This window comes from Lissotriton helveticus, chromosome 5_1, assembly GCF_964261635.1.
Source record: "Lissotriton helveticus chromosome 5_1, aLisHel1.1, whole genome shotgun sequence".
In the NCBI taxonomy this organism is placed as follows: Eukaryota; Metazoa; Chordata; class Amphibia; order Caudata; family Salamandridae; genus Lissotriton; species Lissotriton helveticus.
Window position 1 is genome coordinate 349,524,860 of NC_136065.1, and position 17,350 is coordinate 349,542,209.

At 44.3% G+C, this 17,350-nt stretch overlaps 1 protein-coding gene across 1 annotated transcript in view; it reads left to right on the forward strand.

The window, feature by feature from the left end:
• Positions 1-17,350, forward strand: part of PLCH2 (phospholipase C eta 2) — a 631,566-nt gene that overhangs the window by 546,456 nt on the left and 67,760 nt on the right. Inside the window, exons 15-18 of the mRNA XM_078642469.1 lie at positions 50-147; positions 1,988-2,170; positions 3,829-3,936; positions 8,115-8,239. Coding sequence (XP_078498595.1) covers positions 50-147; positions 1,988-2,170; positions 3,829-3,936; positions 8,115-8,239 — 514 coding nt within the window. The remainder of the gene's footprint in view (positions 1-49; positions 148-1,987; positions 2,171-3,828; positions 3,937-8,114; positions 8,240-17,350) is intronic.

Sequence of the window (17,350 nt, forward strand, 5' to 3'; positions counted from 1 at the left end):
GCCTCGCTTGTCAACCTGCATGACCTTCCTGGTGTTTCTTCCCATGTAGGATCACCAGGCAGAAGAAGACCATGAAGCTCTCGCGGGCTTTGTCCGACCTGGTGAAATATACAAAGTCCGTCGGCATCCACGACGTGGAAAGCGAGAGTAAGGATCGCTTTTTTGTAAGCAGAGGCGGAAAGGCGTAACCCCAGTGGAGTAAATTATCTGGAAAAGCAGCGCTTAATAAAATCATCTCTCATAAATATTAATGTGCTTGCAAATTTTCATAGATCAATCCGCGCTGGTGCCTGGAGGGCTATATTAGAATTTGGAACCAGGTTCTGGTATTGCATTCTGCTGGAGTAGGGTTAAACCAACAATTGAATCTCATACTTAGCTGTAGGGTCGTTGGACCATCATCGCTAGAGGTATGTCAGCCGCCAGCCCGCCGGCGACATTGTCTGTTTGCAGGAAACAGAATACTTCATTTTGCTGATTACTAGGTGTGAGGGTATGAGCTGGGAGTGACGAGAGGAGAGCAGAGAGTTGTTGAGGAGGGCACAGTGGTTATGGGCAAGGAAATGTGGGAGAGGGAGAGATAGGAGACGAGAATATGGGCACCAAAATAAGTGGCACCAAGAACATTTATCAGGAAGACATGAGGAAAAGGGTACTGTTTTGGGGGAAGTGTAGCTGGTAGAAAAGGCTGAGTCTGGTTTAATGAGACAAAAAGGGGGAGCGAGAACATGGGATAATTTGATGGGTTTCTGGAGGGGGCGTGTGTTTGGAAGGCATGAAAGTCAATGGAGGTGAGGAGGGAGGTAGGAGGGGTGAGGATATGGAGAGAGCGGGTGTAGGGATTACAAGATGCGGCGACCAAATGGATTGAGGAGTTAGACAGGGCATCGTGGAAGAGCAAGTGTCTGACAGGTAATAGGGAGCCATGGAAGGAAGGAGGAGGGGAGAGACAGGGTGTAAGGACGGCACTCATTTTTGGGAAACGAAAGGAATGGCAGGAGGGATGGGAGTGAGAGGCTAGATGGTAAGACGTGGGAAGTGATGTAGAGAATTACTGATGGAGAAAGGGATTAGGGCATAGTAGCAATAGAGGTGCTACATTTCGAAAAAAAACACAAGGAATGTATTTCTGTTTTGATGTTTTGAAAACAAATGGTGCTGATATTTGAAGTGGTGTGAGATTGTGTTTCCCTGGTGTGTATACAGATGGGCAGACCAATTGTGAGTGGATAAGACAGGCAGTAAGGCAAGCGTAAGACACAGGTGGCTTGATTCCGAGTCTGGCGGTCCACAGACTGCCAGACTCGCGGGGGCACATCAGCGGCAGTCTTCCGACCACCCTATTACAATTAGAACGGTCGGACCGCTATTGAATCGCTGCAGCCTCCAGGTAACCACTGTTCCCTAGCGGTGGTGTGGCAGTGTAGAGGGAGCAATATGCTTGGCAGTTCTGTCAAGTATATTACAAGTTTCCTCTCCTCCACGGTTTTCATGGCTGTTCCTCCGCCATGAAAACCGTTGCAGAGAGGAAACAAAAGGAGCCCACTGTTGCCTCAAGCCCTTGGGGTGCATGTTGGGGGGCCCAACATGTGCCCCCATGCGTACAGGCGCCCCAGTTCCTGTACGGCATGGAGTTTACAGACCATGCCACGCAGGAATTGTTTTTTGGCATTGCCATTGTGGTGGCAGTTTTCGGAGGCACAGCTGTAGGAACGTCAAAATAATGCCAGCCAGACACAAGAAACACTGGTAATCTGACGGGCGACCCAATCATGGGTTTGGCAGTGAGGCAGTGGGATGGACCTGGCGCCATGCTGCCAAATTCGTAATCAGGCCCAGAGTGTAGAGGATCTGAGTGAGGTGTGAGTGGAAGTTAATTCAAGGGCTCATCATGATTGGCTAGCGACCCCAAACCTAACTTTAAAACCTGTGCTTTAACACGCTTTGCTTTATCATGCACTGACCTATCTCCGCCTTCTTCCATCAGTCTCATGCAGTTGGCAGGTGTCATCCTTCAGTGAAACCAAGGCACACCAGGTCATCCAGCAGAAACCTGTGCAATACATCCGCTTCAACCAGTCCCAGCTATCGCGCATCTACCCATCATCCTACCGGGTCGACTCCAGCAACTACAACCCCCAGCCCTTCTGGAATGCCGGCTGCCAGCTGGGTAGGTGGCCAACGCTCTATCTAGGGCCCTGGTTGCTCACATTATACCTTGCTCAGTTCTCTATAGTGACAACTCTAGATGGAATGTGGCTCCTAGGTTAATCTGATCGACATTCAGTCGGTTCAATTACATGGCCAACCACTAGTGTGTCTCCTATATTGCTGCCCTCTCTCCTCAATATTATTTTTCTTCTGCAACTCACTACTTCTTCAGACCTGTCTATTCCAGCTTTCTGTCTTAGCTCACCGCCCTCCTCTGTTCTATTTCAGACCCGTATATTCCATGTGTCCCCCTTGTATCCCTCGCAATGATCATATCCTTGTTTCTCCTACTCCTCACTCTTCCACACCCCATCTAGCCTTTCTCATTCATTCTATTGGCCTCTTGCCCATCCCTCGTTCTGACTGCTTTTCTTTTTCCCAGCTGTTTCTTCTGTTTTGCAGGTCATTATTCCAATGAATTTTTCTGCCCGCCCTCCCACAATCTGACTGTCGTATTTGCTTGTTCCACTTACCCACAAGCCATCCCTCCACCTTTATTCTGTTGTTGTTCTTACTTGCTTTCGATCATTCAACCAACTCATCTGTATCTAACCATAGCATAGCCCTGACCCACTTCCTTCTCTCGACCTCTACCCTTCTGGAAATGCTGTCCTTCTGTCTTCCATCATTTTCTCACTCTCCTCTTTTCTGTAAATGCATTCATCCCTTCTACTACTCCCCAATGTGCTTGTCTTTGATACAACTCTTTTATCACCACTACTCCTGCCAGCCCTTTGCATTCACTTTGCTCTCAGTGTTCCACATTTATTCCCTGTCGCCCTAAGCTCTCACTTAATCACGCGATCAAAATCGCCCATTTGTACCCCCAGGGTACTATAATTCTGAAACTCTGACCACATTATTGCTTTCATTCATGGACTGGAAGTTTGGCCAGACTATGCTCCCTTCTCCTGCTAGGTCAACAGTGAAGGTCGTATTTTTTGGATTCTAAAGTGTGATTGAAAGTTTTCAGGAAAACCGGAAATGGATATTTTGGAAATCAGATATAGACCAAATTAAGCTGTATTCCCTTCTGCAACCCCTGCATAAAAATGAATACAATAGGCCAAATATCCTATGTATAGATTGCCCTTCTTTGTTTCAGGGAATTGATGTAGAGGACCCAAGAGAGTAAAAATCTGCATGCTATTGCAAAAATAATATTGTTTAATGGTCTTAAGTTCCAAGGCCGCCCGCAACAAAGTTTTAATTTTACTTTAATTGTGACTCCATATTTCTTCTGAATCAGCAACCCTTTCCTCCCCTGTGAGTGCTTTTATGAACCTGGAGCTATTTTAATAATGAAATATTTTTCAGGAGCCCCTACCAACATGTAGCTGACTACATCATTTTTAATTTATCGTGCCCACGTCTGAACCCGAGTAATTTACTGGGGCAGGCTTGGAATTATACCTATATCCCCGAAGTGTTCTATTAAATCTATGAATGCTTAAGGTAGCAAGAAGTTCGAAACAAACGATGAAGTGGACCATAGGTCCAAATTTCCCCTTATTACTTCATGATAGGATGTGCGTCAGTTCCCAGCCACGAGTAGGACATTGTGGTAGGTTGTGCTTTAATTCACGCTTTTCTCTTGATGTTTTTTTGCTTTCACAGTGGCTTTAAATTACCAGTCAGAAGGTAGAATGCTGCAGTTGAACCGGGCCAAGTTTAATGCCAATGGGAGCTGTGGTTATGTCTTGAAGCCGAAGTGCATGTGTCAAGGTAAGGAAAAGCACTTGTCATCAGTTTCAGGAAGTGCATCTGTTCTGGTGAGAAAGAGCATGCATGAAGGCAAGGAAGGGCACGTGTCAATCAATATCAATAAGGGAATGTGACTAGGCCTGGGTGGTAAATTCCGTTCCGCTTGCGGAATTTGGGTAATTTCGCGTTCCGCCGAGACAGCGGAATTGACAAAATTCAAAATGCGGGTACGCGAGATATTTCCCCCGAGCACGCACACAGTGTTCGCGAACAGGAAAAAAGCATGGTGAACGGGTGGAATAACAATTCCGCGTGTTCGCGGATCTCTGCGTGCTCGCTGAGATTTTTTACCGTTTCGCAGAGCCTTGCGTAGCACGACTATGCAAATTTCGCCCACCCCTAATTGTGACATTGTCAGGAAGTGCATGTTTTTAGCTAAGGACGGGTGTATGACATCGGTATGAAGTACATGTGACATGGTGAGGAAGTGCATGTGTCGTGGAGCCGTAAGTTCATATGTTTGTATCAAGAGAAGGAGTCTTGCAAAAAATGCGGAAAACAATCTTTCTAAAATGGAGCTGGCGAGCCAGGTTTGAATTCCAGCCTCGGCTCAACATCTCGTGGCTCTGGGCAAATCACTTCATCCCCCTGGTGCCCAAAAATGTATTATGTCTGGTTCTCTTGTAAATGATGCTCTTGTGCCAAGTTTGCGCTACATAAAAAGTGAAGCATAAAAAAATCCTCAAAGTACATGTACTGGTATCAGGAATTGAATATGTATTGAACCACAAACCACGTGTCAGAGTAAGGAACTGAATTTATCCTATTAAAAAAGTAAGTAATTTATGTGTCATCATAAGCAAGTGCATGTACCAGAGCAGGAAGGTACCTGGGGCATTTGAGAATGTGCATAAGTCAGTGCACAACTTACAGATGCGCATGAGCCAAGGTGTGGAAGCATCAGACAGTCTCAGAGGGTGGTTAAGGGTCTGTCAGAGTGGTGATAAAAGAAAATTGGGAAAATGGACATCGTATCGAACTATTCCAAATAAATTACACTTTCCTTTCCGTTTGGGGGGTTGAATATACTGCTTTGGTCATAGAGAGTAAGCTCGTTCTTTCCTCGTAAGAGCACCGTTTTTGCTCCTTGGGGTGTTCCGTTATCGGGAGTTGGAGAAATTATGTGGCGAGCATAGTCGTTCCTTAGCCCTAACAGAGGCATATGTTATGCGGATTTATATAGCGCCAACCACCACTGTTATCTCATGATTATCACATTCTTTACCTTGCTGCCCTTTTGCACGGATCAGAGAAGTCCATTAATTGGCCCGGAGAACTCAGCGTTCGGTAGTATCTGTTGTTTTGTTGGGTTAACTTGTGTGCGGTTAGCGAATTTGCACAGTGTTTAGATCTGAAATATGTATGTGAGCTTGTGTGAAAGTATAGTGGCCTTAATAATGGATGATCTTTGTGGAAGTTTACATGCTTGGGTATGTGTACCAAATGACTTTTCATTTTTTTGATTATCAATTATCCCATCATGAATATAGTGCTTTTATACAAACAACTAAAGTCAAGTCGGTGTCATAGGATGTAGTGTTGGGTGCAACGTGCTGTTCATCTAGCCACACTTTGCTAACTATTTGGTTTTGGTGCCTTATGGTGTGCACTGTGATTATGAGGTCCTGTTCAGCATGTGCTGTTTGTGTGTGATCATTTCTAGATGAGATTGAAACCATTGTGTGTTTTGCTGCGGTTGACCGTAGAGTCCTGTTTGATATAAGATGAAGGCCTAGGTATGGGTTACCAGAGATGTGGTGGGTGCATGTGGTAAGACCTATCTATAATGTATCAAAAGTTGGTTGTGTATGTGTTTGTTTTAAATTTGGATAGTAAGAGGAGTCAGATGAAAACTAGCTATTCACCAAAGTCACTTTTATATGTTAGTGTGGTCCTGCGTGCTTCTTTCCGAAGGTGAGAGAGTCTTTGTTGTCCAGTGGGAGCAAAGCACAAGAAGGGGGGTGGGGGGTTCACAGATATACAAACAGTCACAGATCCACAAATCTTTCATAATGTTATTCTTAAAGCTTTAACAAATATATTGAGTAAGTAAATATCTATGCATTGGCTGCTCTATGCATTATACATAAGGCAAGCCAGCATGCATGACCAGTCTTCAGAAACCTATTATGTTATCCACATTGGTATAGCACCTTCAGCCTTTAGTATAACACTACAGCACTTTCCTAATGGGGGAGTCTTTTTGTATAGTTGGTAAGCTGGCTTTAAAATGAGAGGTAGAGAGAGAGAGAGAAGGAGAGAGAAAGAGGGACTGGAAGGATGAGAAGAGAGGGACAGTGCAGAAAGATTGAAGCTGTGTGAGTGTCTATGAGTGTGTGTGTATGTGTATGTGTGTGTGTGTGTGTGTGTGTCCCTAGTGACAGAATTCTGGGCTGTCAGAAGAGTTACATTAAAGATAGTATATTAGATGGATACTAGGGCATTGGGCATCCCAGAGGAGAACAGGCAATGACTCTCCCTGCTCTGGCAGTGTCTGTACTCAAACCTCAGCCAGTGGTGAAACCCCTGATGGATACATTTACCCGAGAGCCCACAAGCTTATGCATGAGATGGTGGAAGTCATGTGACAGGAGTTAGAGCTAGGGCTCATAGGTACACTCCCCTTTATTTGCCTTGGTGGGGAAATTTATGACATACGTGAGGGCAGATGTGCTAGAGTTCCAAGAGAAGCTCTTCTTAAAATGCTGAAGGAAGAAACATATGGTATATGTGTGGAGAGTTACATTTTTTAAATTTAGGCTGAGAAGTTATTTGTCTATTGAAGAAGATTTCACGCTCCACGATTGTGGATCTTTGGGGCATATTACCAAGGAATAGCGATACTTATCGCAAAATGCGCTCAGCGCATTTTTTTTTTATCGCTGGATATGTTAGCGGAGAAAACATGCTATTAGCAACGTTTTTCTCCATTGTGCTAAAATATCCAGCGATAGCGGCCAAATGCGTGAATATCACTGAGAACACAGCGATATTCACGCATTAGCGACGAAATGCTCTTAGCCATGTTATCCACCTCCCATTGGATAACATGGTTAAGAACTGGTCTGGGCAGGTGTTAGTATTTGGAGATATTCGTGCTTAGCGCGAATATTTCCAGTGCTACGCCTGCCTTGCTAATAGGCGATAGTGACGTTAGCTACTGCTTTCAGTCACTAACTAGTTGGGTACGCCCACTTTGCATGTCATTAGCGATAAACATTGCTGACATGCAAAGCGGGTCCCAAACCGCTCGCTATCGCCTAAAAGCTGTCGCTAACATCAGTTAGCAACAGCTTGCTAATAGGGCGATAGAATTATCGCCGCTTAGCGGCCGAAAACGGCCGCTAAAGCGGCGATAATTGCCTATCGCCCTGCTTGATAATATGGCCCTTTGTTCCTCTGGTCATTTTTTAGCAAAATAAATGGGTCCATAATCCAGGTTTAATAGAGTTTTTCCCCTCGTTTCTTGTGGCAAGCACACATTGTTAATGGTTGGACGAGTCCTTTGTCCGAGCTAGTTTGGTACTCGGAGCATTACATTCCTGATTGGAGGACATTTTTGTCCCTTAACTTTGCTATTTTACCCTTGATGGGACGAGTTTCATATAATTCTTGGGAGCAGTCATGTTTTAAGGTCATCATCTTCTAACTAGGAAGGGACCAGTCTTTCACGGCAAGTGGTAGCAGTCCTATCCCTCCTTAGAAGTTATTTGTCCCTAAGAGAGTCCCTCATACTTGGAACTCATTCATACATTCATTTCTTGCACTCTGTGTTCTTCTTTAATAATGTGTTGCTTCATTCCAATGTTTTGGTCCTTTCTTTCCAGGAGTAATTTCTTGAAAAGTGAATGCATTAATCCAAGACAGAACATAGAGCACTTCAAACAACTTACATTTGTGATGATGGTTCCCCCTCCACCCTCATAGTAGTTGCTGCATTTTATGTCTTCAGATCACTTTCTTGCTCCTTCCTGCGTATCTAGGATATTTCTCAGCATTCACCAGATGTCAAGTGAAGGAGTAAACACAGATTGATAATTTCTTCATCTGCCAACAATTCAGCGCATTAGACATTTGTGCCATCTGAAGCCATACATTTATAATTTCTCTTAACTGTATGATTAATTATTTCTTGCTAGGTGCCTTTAATCCAAATTCAGAGGATCCTTTGCCAGGTCAGCTGAAGAAGCAACTGATCCTGAGGATTATCAGTGGACAGCAGCTCCCAAAACCGAAGGATTCCATGCTAGGGGACAGAGGAGAGGTAGGTCTGAGGCTGGGCGAACAAAGTTGTCAATTACAGGTAGGGATGGGGCAAATACATATCATTTGGTTTTGCAAAACTACACGAAATTCTGCAAAAATTACATGCGATTACACAAAATGTAAAACCAGTGCAAACTGCATCCTCACGTCTATTTTGGACACAAGGACACATTGCAAAAAATAAAATAGCACAACAAATACAAGTGCCTTGAGCACTAGCAGCTCGTGTTCTGGTCGTTTGCATTGTTCCTGTGCTCCCATGCTAAGATTTTGGAGCAAGCGTGGCTTAAATAAACCTCTTGGATCAGCACAGTAATTTGGGGGAATTCTTCATAACAAGCATAGCGTGAAATTTGTGAAATTCCATGAGAATATTTCAGCATAATGGTTTTTTGTCTGGGCCCAGTTTCAGGCCAACAATTTTGTACATTGTAAAAACATATGACGGGCAAAGCATCCTTTGTAGCTTGCTGTACATGAGAACGAGTCCTAATGACTAAGTCTAGACGGTGAACTCCTCTCCACTTGCGGAGTTTCTGTAGTTTTCTGCTCTCCGCGTTATGCAGAGCGTGCAGAGTTCTGGAAAACTCCGCTCTGCATAGCACAGCGGAGTGTTTTTTCCTCGCTCGTGCTTGTCAATAGCAAGTTGGCGAGTGCGGAAAATCCAACTCCTGGCGAGATTTTTCCTCGTATGCAATCGTCAATGTCAAGTTGGTAGGCGAGAGCATGGAAAATCAACCTCCCAGCGAGATTTCTCACCGCGGGTGGTTGGATTTCTCATTTCGAGTGGTCGCGTTTGCTTGTGACAGCTTGCGTTGAGAAACCATCCTTTTGCGTTGAGGAAGCTGCCTCTCGAGTAAAAAATGTACTCGAGCAGCAGAAAGGAAGCAGCGTCCGCTTGCGCAGCACATGGTGCCATTCATGATGATTGCACAGTGCGGACAAACACCCGGCGCTGAAAATCACAGCGAGTAGCATTTATCTAAAGCACTCTGCCACTTGCGGTGCTCTGTGTAGCGTGGCAGAGGTTTTTTTGCACTTCTTGATCCCATGGTCTTGACCCCACATGCACACCCTGAGCCAGGGCAAAGCTGTAGACGATGAATGTAACCAAAGTGTTATTTAGAGGTAGCTAGCTATTGCGACTGATACCTTCGTAATGCTGTGTGACACCCATTTGTTATCCTTGTGTGATTTAGCCAATCTAAATACTCATCTTGCAAGTGGGTTCAGCAGCGGGGCAATTTTTTTCATAGTGGTGGTACTGCCATCAATTTTACATCACTGAAATGACATGGCTGATGAAAAATCAAAATGCTACATAAATGACAAGTGCAGCAAATGAACCATGTCCATGCAGCAAGTGAATGGTACGGTTGTAGTATGCGCTAAGCCAGTGCTTCATTTTGAAGCACATCGGACCAAATATATGAGTAAAGTCCGAAGTGGTAGGATACTGCCAAGTACAGAGAGCACATTTTCATTGAAATGTCCTATAGAAATGGGCATTAAATTTGCATCAGAGATGCAGTGTTACCGCTAAACCTATATGGCACACAAACAGAAGCTCATGGAAATTTGGTTTCTGTGCCTATTTATCACACAAATATAATGTCTTGGTTTGTTTTGATCCGCTTAAAATCTTTCTTTATATTACACATCAGACTTAGAAAAAAAACTATATGCCTCATAATCCACCTTGTATATTTCTAATATTAGACGTATTAGACTGCATGTGTCTTCAGTAGTAATTTGCTCTTTACTTGCTGCTGATATATTTTGAAATATTTGTAAAATTCATTTACAACTATTTCAATTTGTTCATGTGTTAGAAAACATTTGACAAATGCTGTTGCCTTTTCCTTTCATGCGCTCTGTACCCTAGGAGGATTTCCACTTAGTTGCAAAAATTCACTCACTTTGCAGTAATAGAAGGAAAAAGTAAACACCAATCTCCATATAAAAAAATAAGCAGCAGTTTGTCTGAAGACATTGCCTGACGTTTTACCGCTGTCTTTAAATGCTCCACAAACGCTTCAAGATAACATCAACATGAAAGGTCTCTTTATTTATGATTCTCTTTTTAAAACTCCTGCAAGATTATTCTGAAGGGGGGCGGGGTGCTGCAGCACCTCTTGCACTCCCGGTTCCAGTGCCCTTGAATGAGTGTGCTTTGAGCCTTTACTCGCTAATTAGCTGGTGCTTTGAGTTGTTATCAGCACTGTCTGTAGCCATGCTGCTGCCTGCAAAAAGTCGATAAAGATTGTAAAATAATCTACAATGACCTGTTATTCCAGCCAAGGTGATGCAATGGCATCGGGGCTGAAGGGCATGTGAAATCATTTACGCATACACCAGTGGTTTTGGGGAAATGAAGCTACTGACAGGTGTACACGAAACACACACTTTTTTTTATTCTAATACGTCTAACCGAAATTTCAAGATGGCGCAGTCTAAAAGGTGGGTCACATGCACACACAGCTGTGGCTTTTGCTTTGAATCTTTGGTGGAAATTCCCAATGGGTAGGTATGTGGTATATAGTTAATATTAAATAAATGTATAGATTGCACTGCGCATTACTGCTTTTTGTTACCTTAACATTGCAGTTTCTAGGGAGCCCTTAATACATTGAAAGCTTCACAACACAGAGAGAAATATGTTGTTCAGCATCTTTGGCAGATATCTGTCACGGGCTAACGAGATCATGTTTAAAGCATTTACCAACAGCGCCTTTAAAATATGACGTGATTGAAGCTTTTGCCTAGAGTAATTCAAGCCTGATGGTGGGTGTGACGCCCAGAAGGGAGATGAGCTGTCAATGAGGCACCCAAAGGCGCCCACGCGTCTGTCCGCTTGTGTGTCCTGCAGAACGGCCTTGGGCTAGATGGTCATGCACACAGTAATGGAGACCACAGGAATGGGGGCATGGGTTTAATTGGGCTGCCCAAAGGGAATCTATGAAAAAAGGCTGATAGGTGCTAAGTGTGAAACAATAACCATCACCATCACTGCAGGCCTTTAAAAATGCACAACTCTGACAGTTGTCTCAACACTACTCTTCTGGGGTGGAAGAGTGTGTGGAGAAGCATCATGAATGTGTTACCAGTGAGTTCCGAATTCTTGCATCCTGGGAGGGTACTCCAAGCTCTTCAGCAAGCCTCGGCCATTCACAAATGTCAGTGATAACAATCCAGGCACTGCTCGGGCATCCACAGCAGCTGAAAGAGAAACACAACAAGAAGGTGCGTGTGGGTGGACCAGGTACAACTTTTAAAAGTGGTGGATGCAATGGAGGTGGCTTGCCCTGGCCTAAGATGGACAGATCCTAGGAGCTGAAGAGGTCCTTCTTGAATCTACCTGTGCAGAAGACTCTGTTAGCTACCCTGTGTACGGGACAAGCTTCGAATGGTGTTAGAATCGTGAGCAAGGGCACAGCCAATGAAACAGCCTCGGTCCTTCCCCTAAAGGTAAGGGAGTTACCCCAGTCATCATTGAATACCCTTCTCCATTCCCTCATACACCTCACGCCTGGTGAGATGCCAGGTCAGGGCTGCTCCCCCGTGAACACACAAATAATGCACCAAGTAAAGTTTCTGCACACTTTTAAGAAACTCTCTGCAGAAAAGGACTGGTATTCTGGAACTGCATGAGGTAATGAGCCCAGTAAATCTAGGACCCACATAATCCACCCAAAACCTTGTATGACCAGTAATTGGGGTGGTAATACTGGTCGCAGTAAGAGACACCAGTTCTGGTATTAACACCCTATTTTACTGGTTATCTCAGAATACCATACTGTAGAATAAAACCGAGGACAAGTACATGATTGGTGAGTGACACCTTTTTTCACTGACTTAAGTCCTGTCCCAAGCACACCTAGGGAGGCAGTTAACATATAAGACAAGAGTAAAGATACATTTACCCCTTCTTTGTCCCAGCAGGATGATGGCTGTGGCATTCCTAGTCAGCCAGCACCCATTGTATGTCTAATCTAGTACAGGGGATTACGTTTGTATTGAGATACACGCATAGAAACTGCACCCTAGCAAAAAAGAACCTCAGATCAATTACGTCTAACACTCTTCCCTTGGAGATGATGAACATGAACATGGACATTACGTACTAAGGAACACTTGGAACTAGGGGTCATATAACATATAAAAGAAACAGTGTTTCTATGTGGAACAATGACTTTTAAACATCAATGAAAGATCAGGACATATAAATGTTTCATTAATGAAGAAAAGCACAATAAGACAAACAGAAGCTGGTGCAAAGTATTAACTACTCCATAAGCGGCAAACTCCCCCCATGAAACATTCCGAATTGTTAAGAAACTATTGAACGTCCCATCTCTCCCCGACTCTCCCTTAATCAGAGACCAACGTTGCAACGAAATTGGGGAATATTTCTACAACAAAATTCAAACTATCTATGGATCTTTTTCCCCCACCAAAAGCTACAATACTCCCATTTGTGACAATCTGCATCCAGGGAGTAAGGAACCTTCCCTAACAGCCTTCCCTTTAATGGACTATGACTGCTTCCATACCACATCTGCCCCTGTAAAAAGCGGATCACCCAGCGAACCTGCCCCGCCTGAGATCCTTAAGCAGGTGACAGAGGGTGTTAGCCCGGTCATCCTGGATCAGATCAACTCCTCTATATCCTCTGGGGTTGTCCCCCCCCTTTGGAAAAAAGCTATGGTCAAAGCCCTCTTGAAAAAGCCTACCCTGAACCCAGACTGTTTGGCCAACTACCGTCCTATTTCACTCCTTCCGGGAATGAGCAAGATTTTTGAGAAACCCATTAATTCCACACTCTCTGCCCATCTGGAATCTAATAATCTTCTCCATCCCACTCAAACGGGCTTCCGCCCACGGCACAGAAACGGCTCTACTAGCTGTCATGGAAGAATCCAGAAAGATTCTCGAACCAAGATGCTCATCTGCCGTGATACTTTTAGATCTAAGCGCCGCCTTCGATACAGTCAATCATCGTGTCCTGGTCGACCGACTTAGAAATATGGGCTTTTCCGGAATAGCCCTGATCTGGCTGAAATCTTCCCTGGAAGGGAAAACTTTCCAGGTATTCGAGGGTGAGGCCATCTCTAAACCGTGGCCCCTCCATTGTGGGGTTCCGCAGAGTTCTTCCCTGAGCCCAACACTTTTTAATGCCTATATGCCCCCCCCCCAGCGGACATTATCCATCCCTATGGAGTGAATATCGTGACATACGCTGATGACACCCAGCTGGTGGTCTCACTCAACCACTCAGACTTCCACCTGCCTCTGCACCTGCCTTGAAGAAGTAGCTAAGTGGATGAAACACTCTGACCTGAAGCTAAATGGTGACAAAACTGAGCTTGAGCTCCTTGGCAATGCATCGCTCTTTAGAGCAAACATGATGTGGCCATCCACAATGGGATTAGCACCCGTCCCCAACTCAGAGATAAAAAGCCTGGGGTTCTGGCTGGACTCAGACCTCAGCCTTAAAGTCCACGCCAGAAGAAGAAGTTGCCTCCTGCTTTGGCATTTTAAGGATGCTTCGCAGTGTGCTATCCCTGCTTCCCTTTTCCTGGCAAAGAAACTTACTGTCCAAGCACTTATTTTGTCACGCTTGGACTACGGCAATGCATTGCATCTTGGTGCCCCGAATGCGGTCTTTGCCAAACTTCAAATGGTACAGAACTGTGCCACAAGGATTCTAATGGGAACCCTAATGGGTTTAGCCGGCAATCGGCTAAACCCGCCATGAAAGCTCTTCATTGGCTACCTATCCGGGAGAGAGTCCACTTCAAGGCCCTATGTATTACTCATAAGCAGTTTAGAGGGAATGGACCAAAGATCAACTCCTCCCTGGCCAAACCCTAATGAGCTAATAAGCCTTCACGCTCAGATGAACAACATCTGGTTTTCGTCCCAAGGATTAAGAGAGTCAGAAGTGGTGGCCGGCTATTCTCTTACAATGCTGCCAAGCTTTGGAACTCCCTTCTCCTTCAGCAACGAAGGGAGACTAACCACCTGTCTTTTCGCAAGTTGCTGAAAACGTAGCTTTCCCCCAAATGAGTCTCAGAAGCTTCAGTCATTCTTCAGCGCTGGGATGCCCATGGGTAGCTATGCGCTTTAAAAATGTTATTTCATTTAATTTCATAAAGTGCTCAGTGCTCAAGTGATCACACAGTTAAACGTTAAAAAGCAGTACAGTGTGTATGTTAAAAAAACAGGGTCAATGGAACAATAGTAGTTCGCACGTTTTCTCTACAATGCATTCATGAATGAAAGGGCAGTGGGTGGAATCATTTCAAAGTGTTTACAATTGCCCGTTCGTGGCCGACATTTCGACCCTTCAGGACTAATGGATCTTCATCGGGACTGAGAGAATTGGATGAAGCAGGGAGCCAACAATCAGTTGTAAGGCAGAAAGCATTACTGGGAAAAAGGGAATAGAACCCAGAAAATGCAATCTGGTGAGAAATATGCACAGTCCGTGACTGCTTGGTTACAGCATTACCCTAAGCAGTTATACCTTCATATTACTAGTTTCAGTGTTGTAAATTAGGGATGATTTTTACAAAACTACACGTTTTAAAAATTAAGCACTGGCAAAACCCTATCCTCCTTAATCAAATTCTACCATGGAAATACTCAACCGTTTGGAATCAAAAACCTGTAACCCAGAAAGCATTGCAATATAATATATGTTCAAATAAAAGCACTTCAATTTGTTTTGAAAACTTGCGTCACTTTTACTCCGCTGGTGCGTCACTTTTTGTGACGCACTAGCGGAGAAAAAAATGTGCCTTGTTGCACCATATTTACAATGTGACGCATCTAGGTAGATGCTTCACTTTGTAAACCCCTGCGCCACATTATACCTGCCCAAGGTATAATGTATGCAAAGGGGGCGTTTTGACGCAAGAAAGCGTCATAGAAGTGACGCAGTGAAATCTATAAGATTTCATGGCGCCATTTCTTGGACGCTAATGCGTCAAAATCTTACGCCTGCCTCATGGCAGGCGTAAGACTGACGCAGGCACTAACAACATGGGACTTGCCCATGTGAAAGTACACATTGCTGGAGTTTCGTCACTTTTGTTACACACTCCAGCAATGCATCACTTTTGCGCCTACAGATACATCAGAAATATTGACGTATCTGTAACTCCTTGCGACATGATGCGTCATACTGTAAATATGACACATCATTAGTGTCGCAGGGAGAGCGCAGTGAAAAGTGACGCATCGCTGTTTTCACGCAGCGATGCGTCACTTTTCATAAATGAGGCCCTAGGCTTGTTGAGGTGGATTTGCGTGGAAAGGAGTTGCAATCTCACAGTCCTGATGAAGGGTTTAATATCATCTGAAACAGATCTGGTTGCACAGCTTCACCGCAGCTGAAATGGCACTGGCATAATTACATCTATGAGGCATTGGTAAAATGGTTCTTGATAAAAACAGGACACTCTGTAATTGACCTGCAGAGTATTCTGAAACAAAAAAGCCCCTCTCCTTGCTGAGGCAGGAGGTTAAAATAGAGTTTGATGCCCCCTAGGCAAAAAGTGCGCCAGGGGGCCTAGGTTGCTGTTCACACTCAGACATTAGACGAGGAGAAGGGGGTGGAGGTGTACGGGGAGGGGAATAATACACTTTTGATGTTTTCCAATTAAGCTTTTATGTGGGTCCAGTCTCCCGCTGCCTGAGGTCAGCATTTGTTAATTCATGGTTTATGGTCACAAAGAAAAGAAAGATAGCCAATAGGGAGACATTAGCTGTTTTTTCTCATTAAAGGTGTCCCTACCGGTAGAGACCCAGTGGAGTAAACATTGGGAAGGTGGGTAGCTATAAAGAAGGAATAGAAATTAGGTCGGAACAAGAGGAAAAACAGGAGGAAAAAAGCAGCATATTTACGAGAACATTTCTGAGCGCAGAGCTGCCCCAAATTTAGCACCGCCGCGCAACGACATTTTCAAAATGCTGGAATATGCCGTATTCACAAGAATACAACACACCCCTGTGTTATCCCTAGTGCTGGAATTAAATGTAGCTGCATAGTGCCAACCCAGGCTCACTTGTACCATAGTGCAAGGGTGCCTGCTCGCAGGGAATGATTGTTTAAGGAGGATGTCCATTCCTGCACATAAACAATCATTAAATAATGGCGATTTGTTACTTTATGTGCAGCACACATAAAAGTAGCAAATCGTCATTATTTAATGATTGTTTATGTGCAGGAAGGGACACCTTCCTGCACATAAACAATCATTAATGGCATTTTGCTCTTTCTATGTGTGCTGCAAAAACAAGGAGAATTCTAACAGCTGCTCTTGCATAGCGTTATTTTTTGGCTTTGCCTCAGATTTATACCTCCTTGTAAATCTGAGGCAGCGTCAAAAGCAATGGGTATTGCGGTGGAAGACCCACATTAACACCCATTGCACGACCCTTTAATGCTAAGTGATGTGTGTTAAGGGGCCTAATTTACAAGGCAGCGTTAAGCCACAAAAAGTGGCTTAACGCCGCTATGTAAATATGGAGAAGGGCATATTTCCACCAGAATGTCGCTAAAAGTGATGTTCTGGTGGCAGTATCCGCTTGTAAATATGCCCCCAGTATTCAGTCTTCATGGAGAAAACAGCCGGGAGGGCAAACCGAGCAAGTGAAGGGTCCGAGTGGTCAAGATGAGAAGTGACTTTACAATTGAGTCAGGTGATGCACACTTGGATATTCACCCTACCCCAAATTAATGTGGGCACAGGTTTGTTGCCAGTATCCTGCACCCACGGTGTTTTGTTTAGGCACAGCCAAACATGGCCATCACATATTGTTCTGTAAATCAAATAGGGTGCTACAATAACCAAGGCTGTGATGCTTGTTAATGGCCTGAGACTTTGTCTCATGAGTCCCTGCACTTATGCAGATGGATCTCTCATAGTTAGAAGAATTCTAACTATCTGCCTGTGGAACATGAATTTTTTACGCCAGGAGGTACCTCACTCGGTACACTCTTCTCTGAGGATTTCAATGTCTGGCAATGATGTTCCTTGTATTCTTTTGCCTGAAATGCTCTCTGAAATAGGGTTTGGGTCAGAGGTGCCAAGACTTTGCA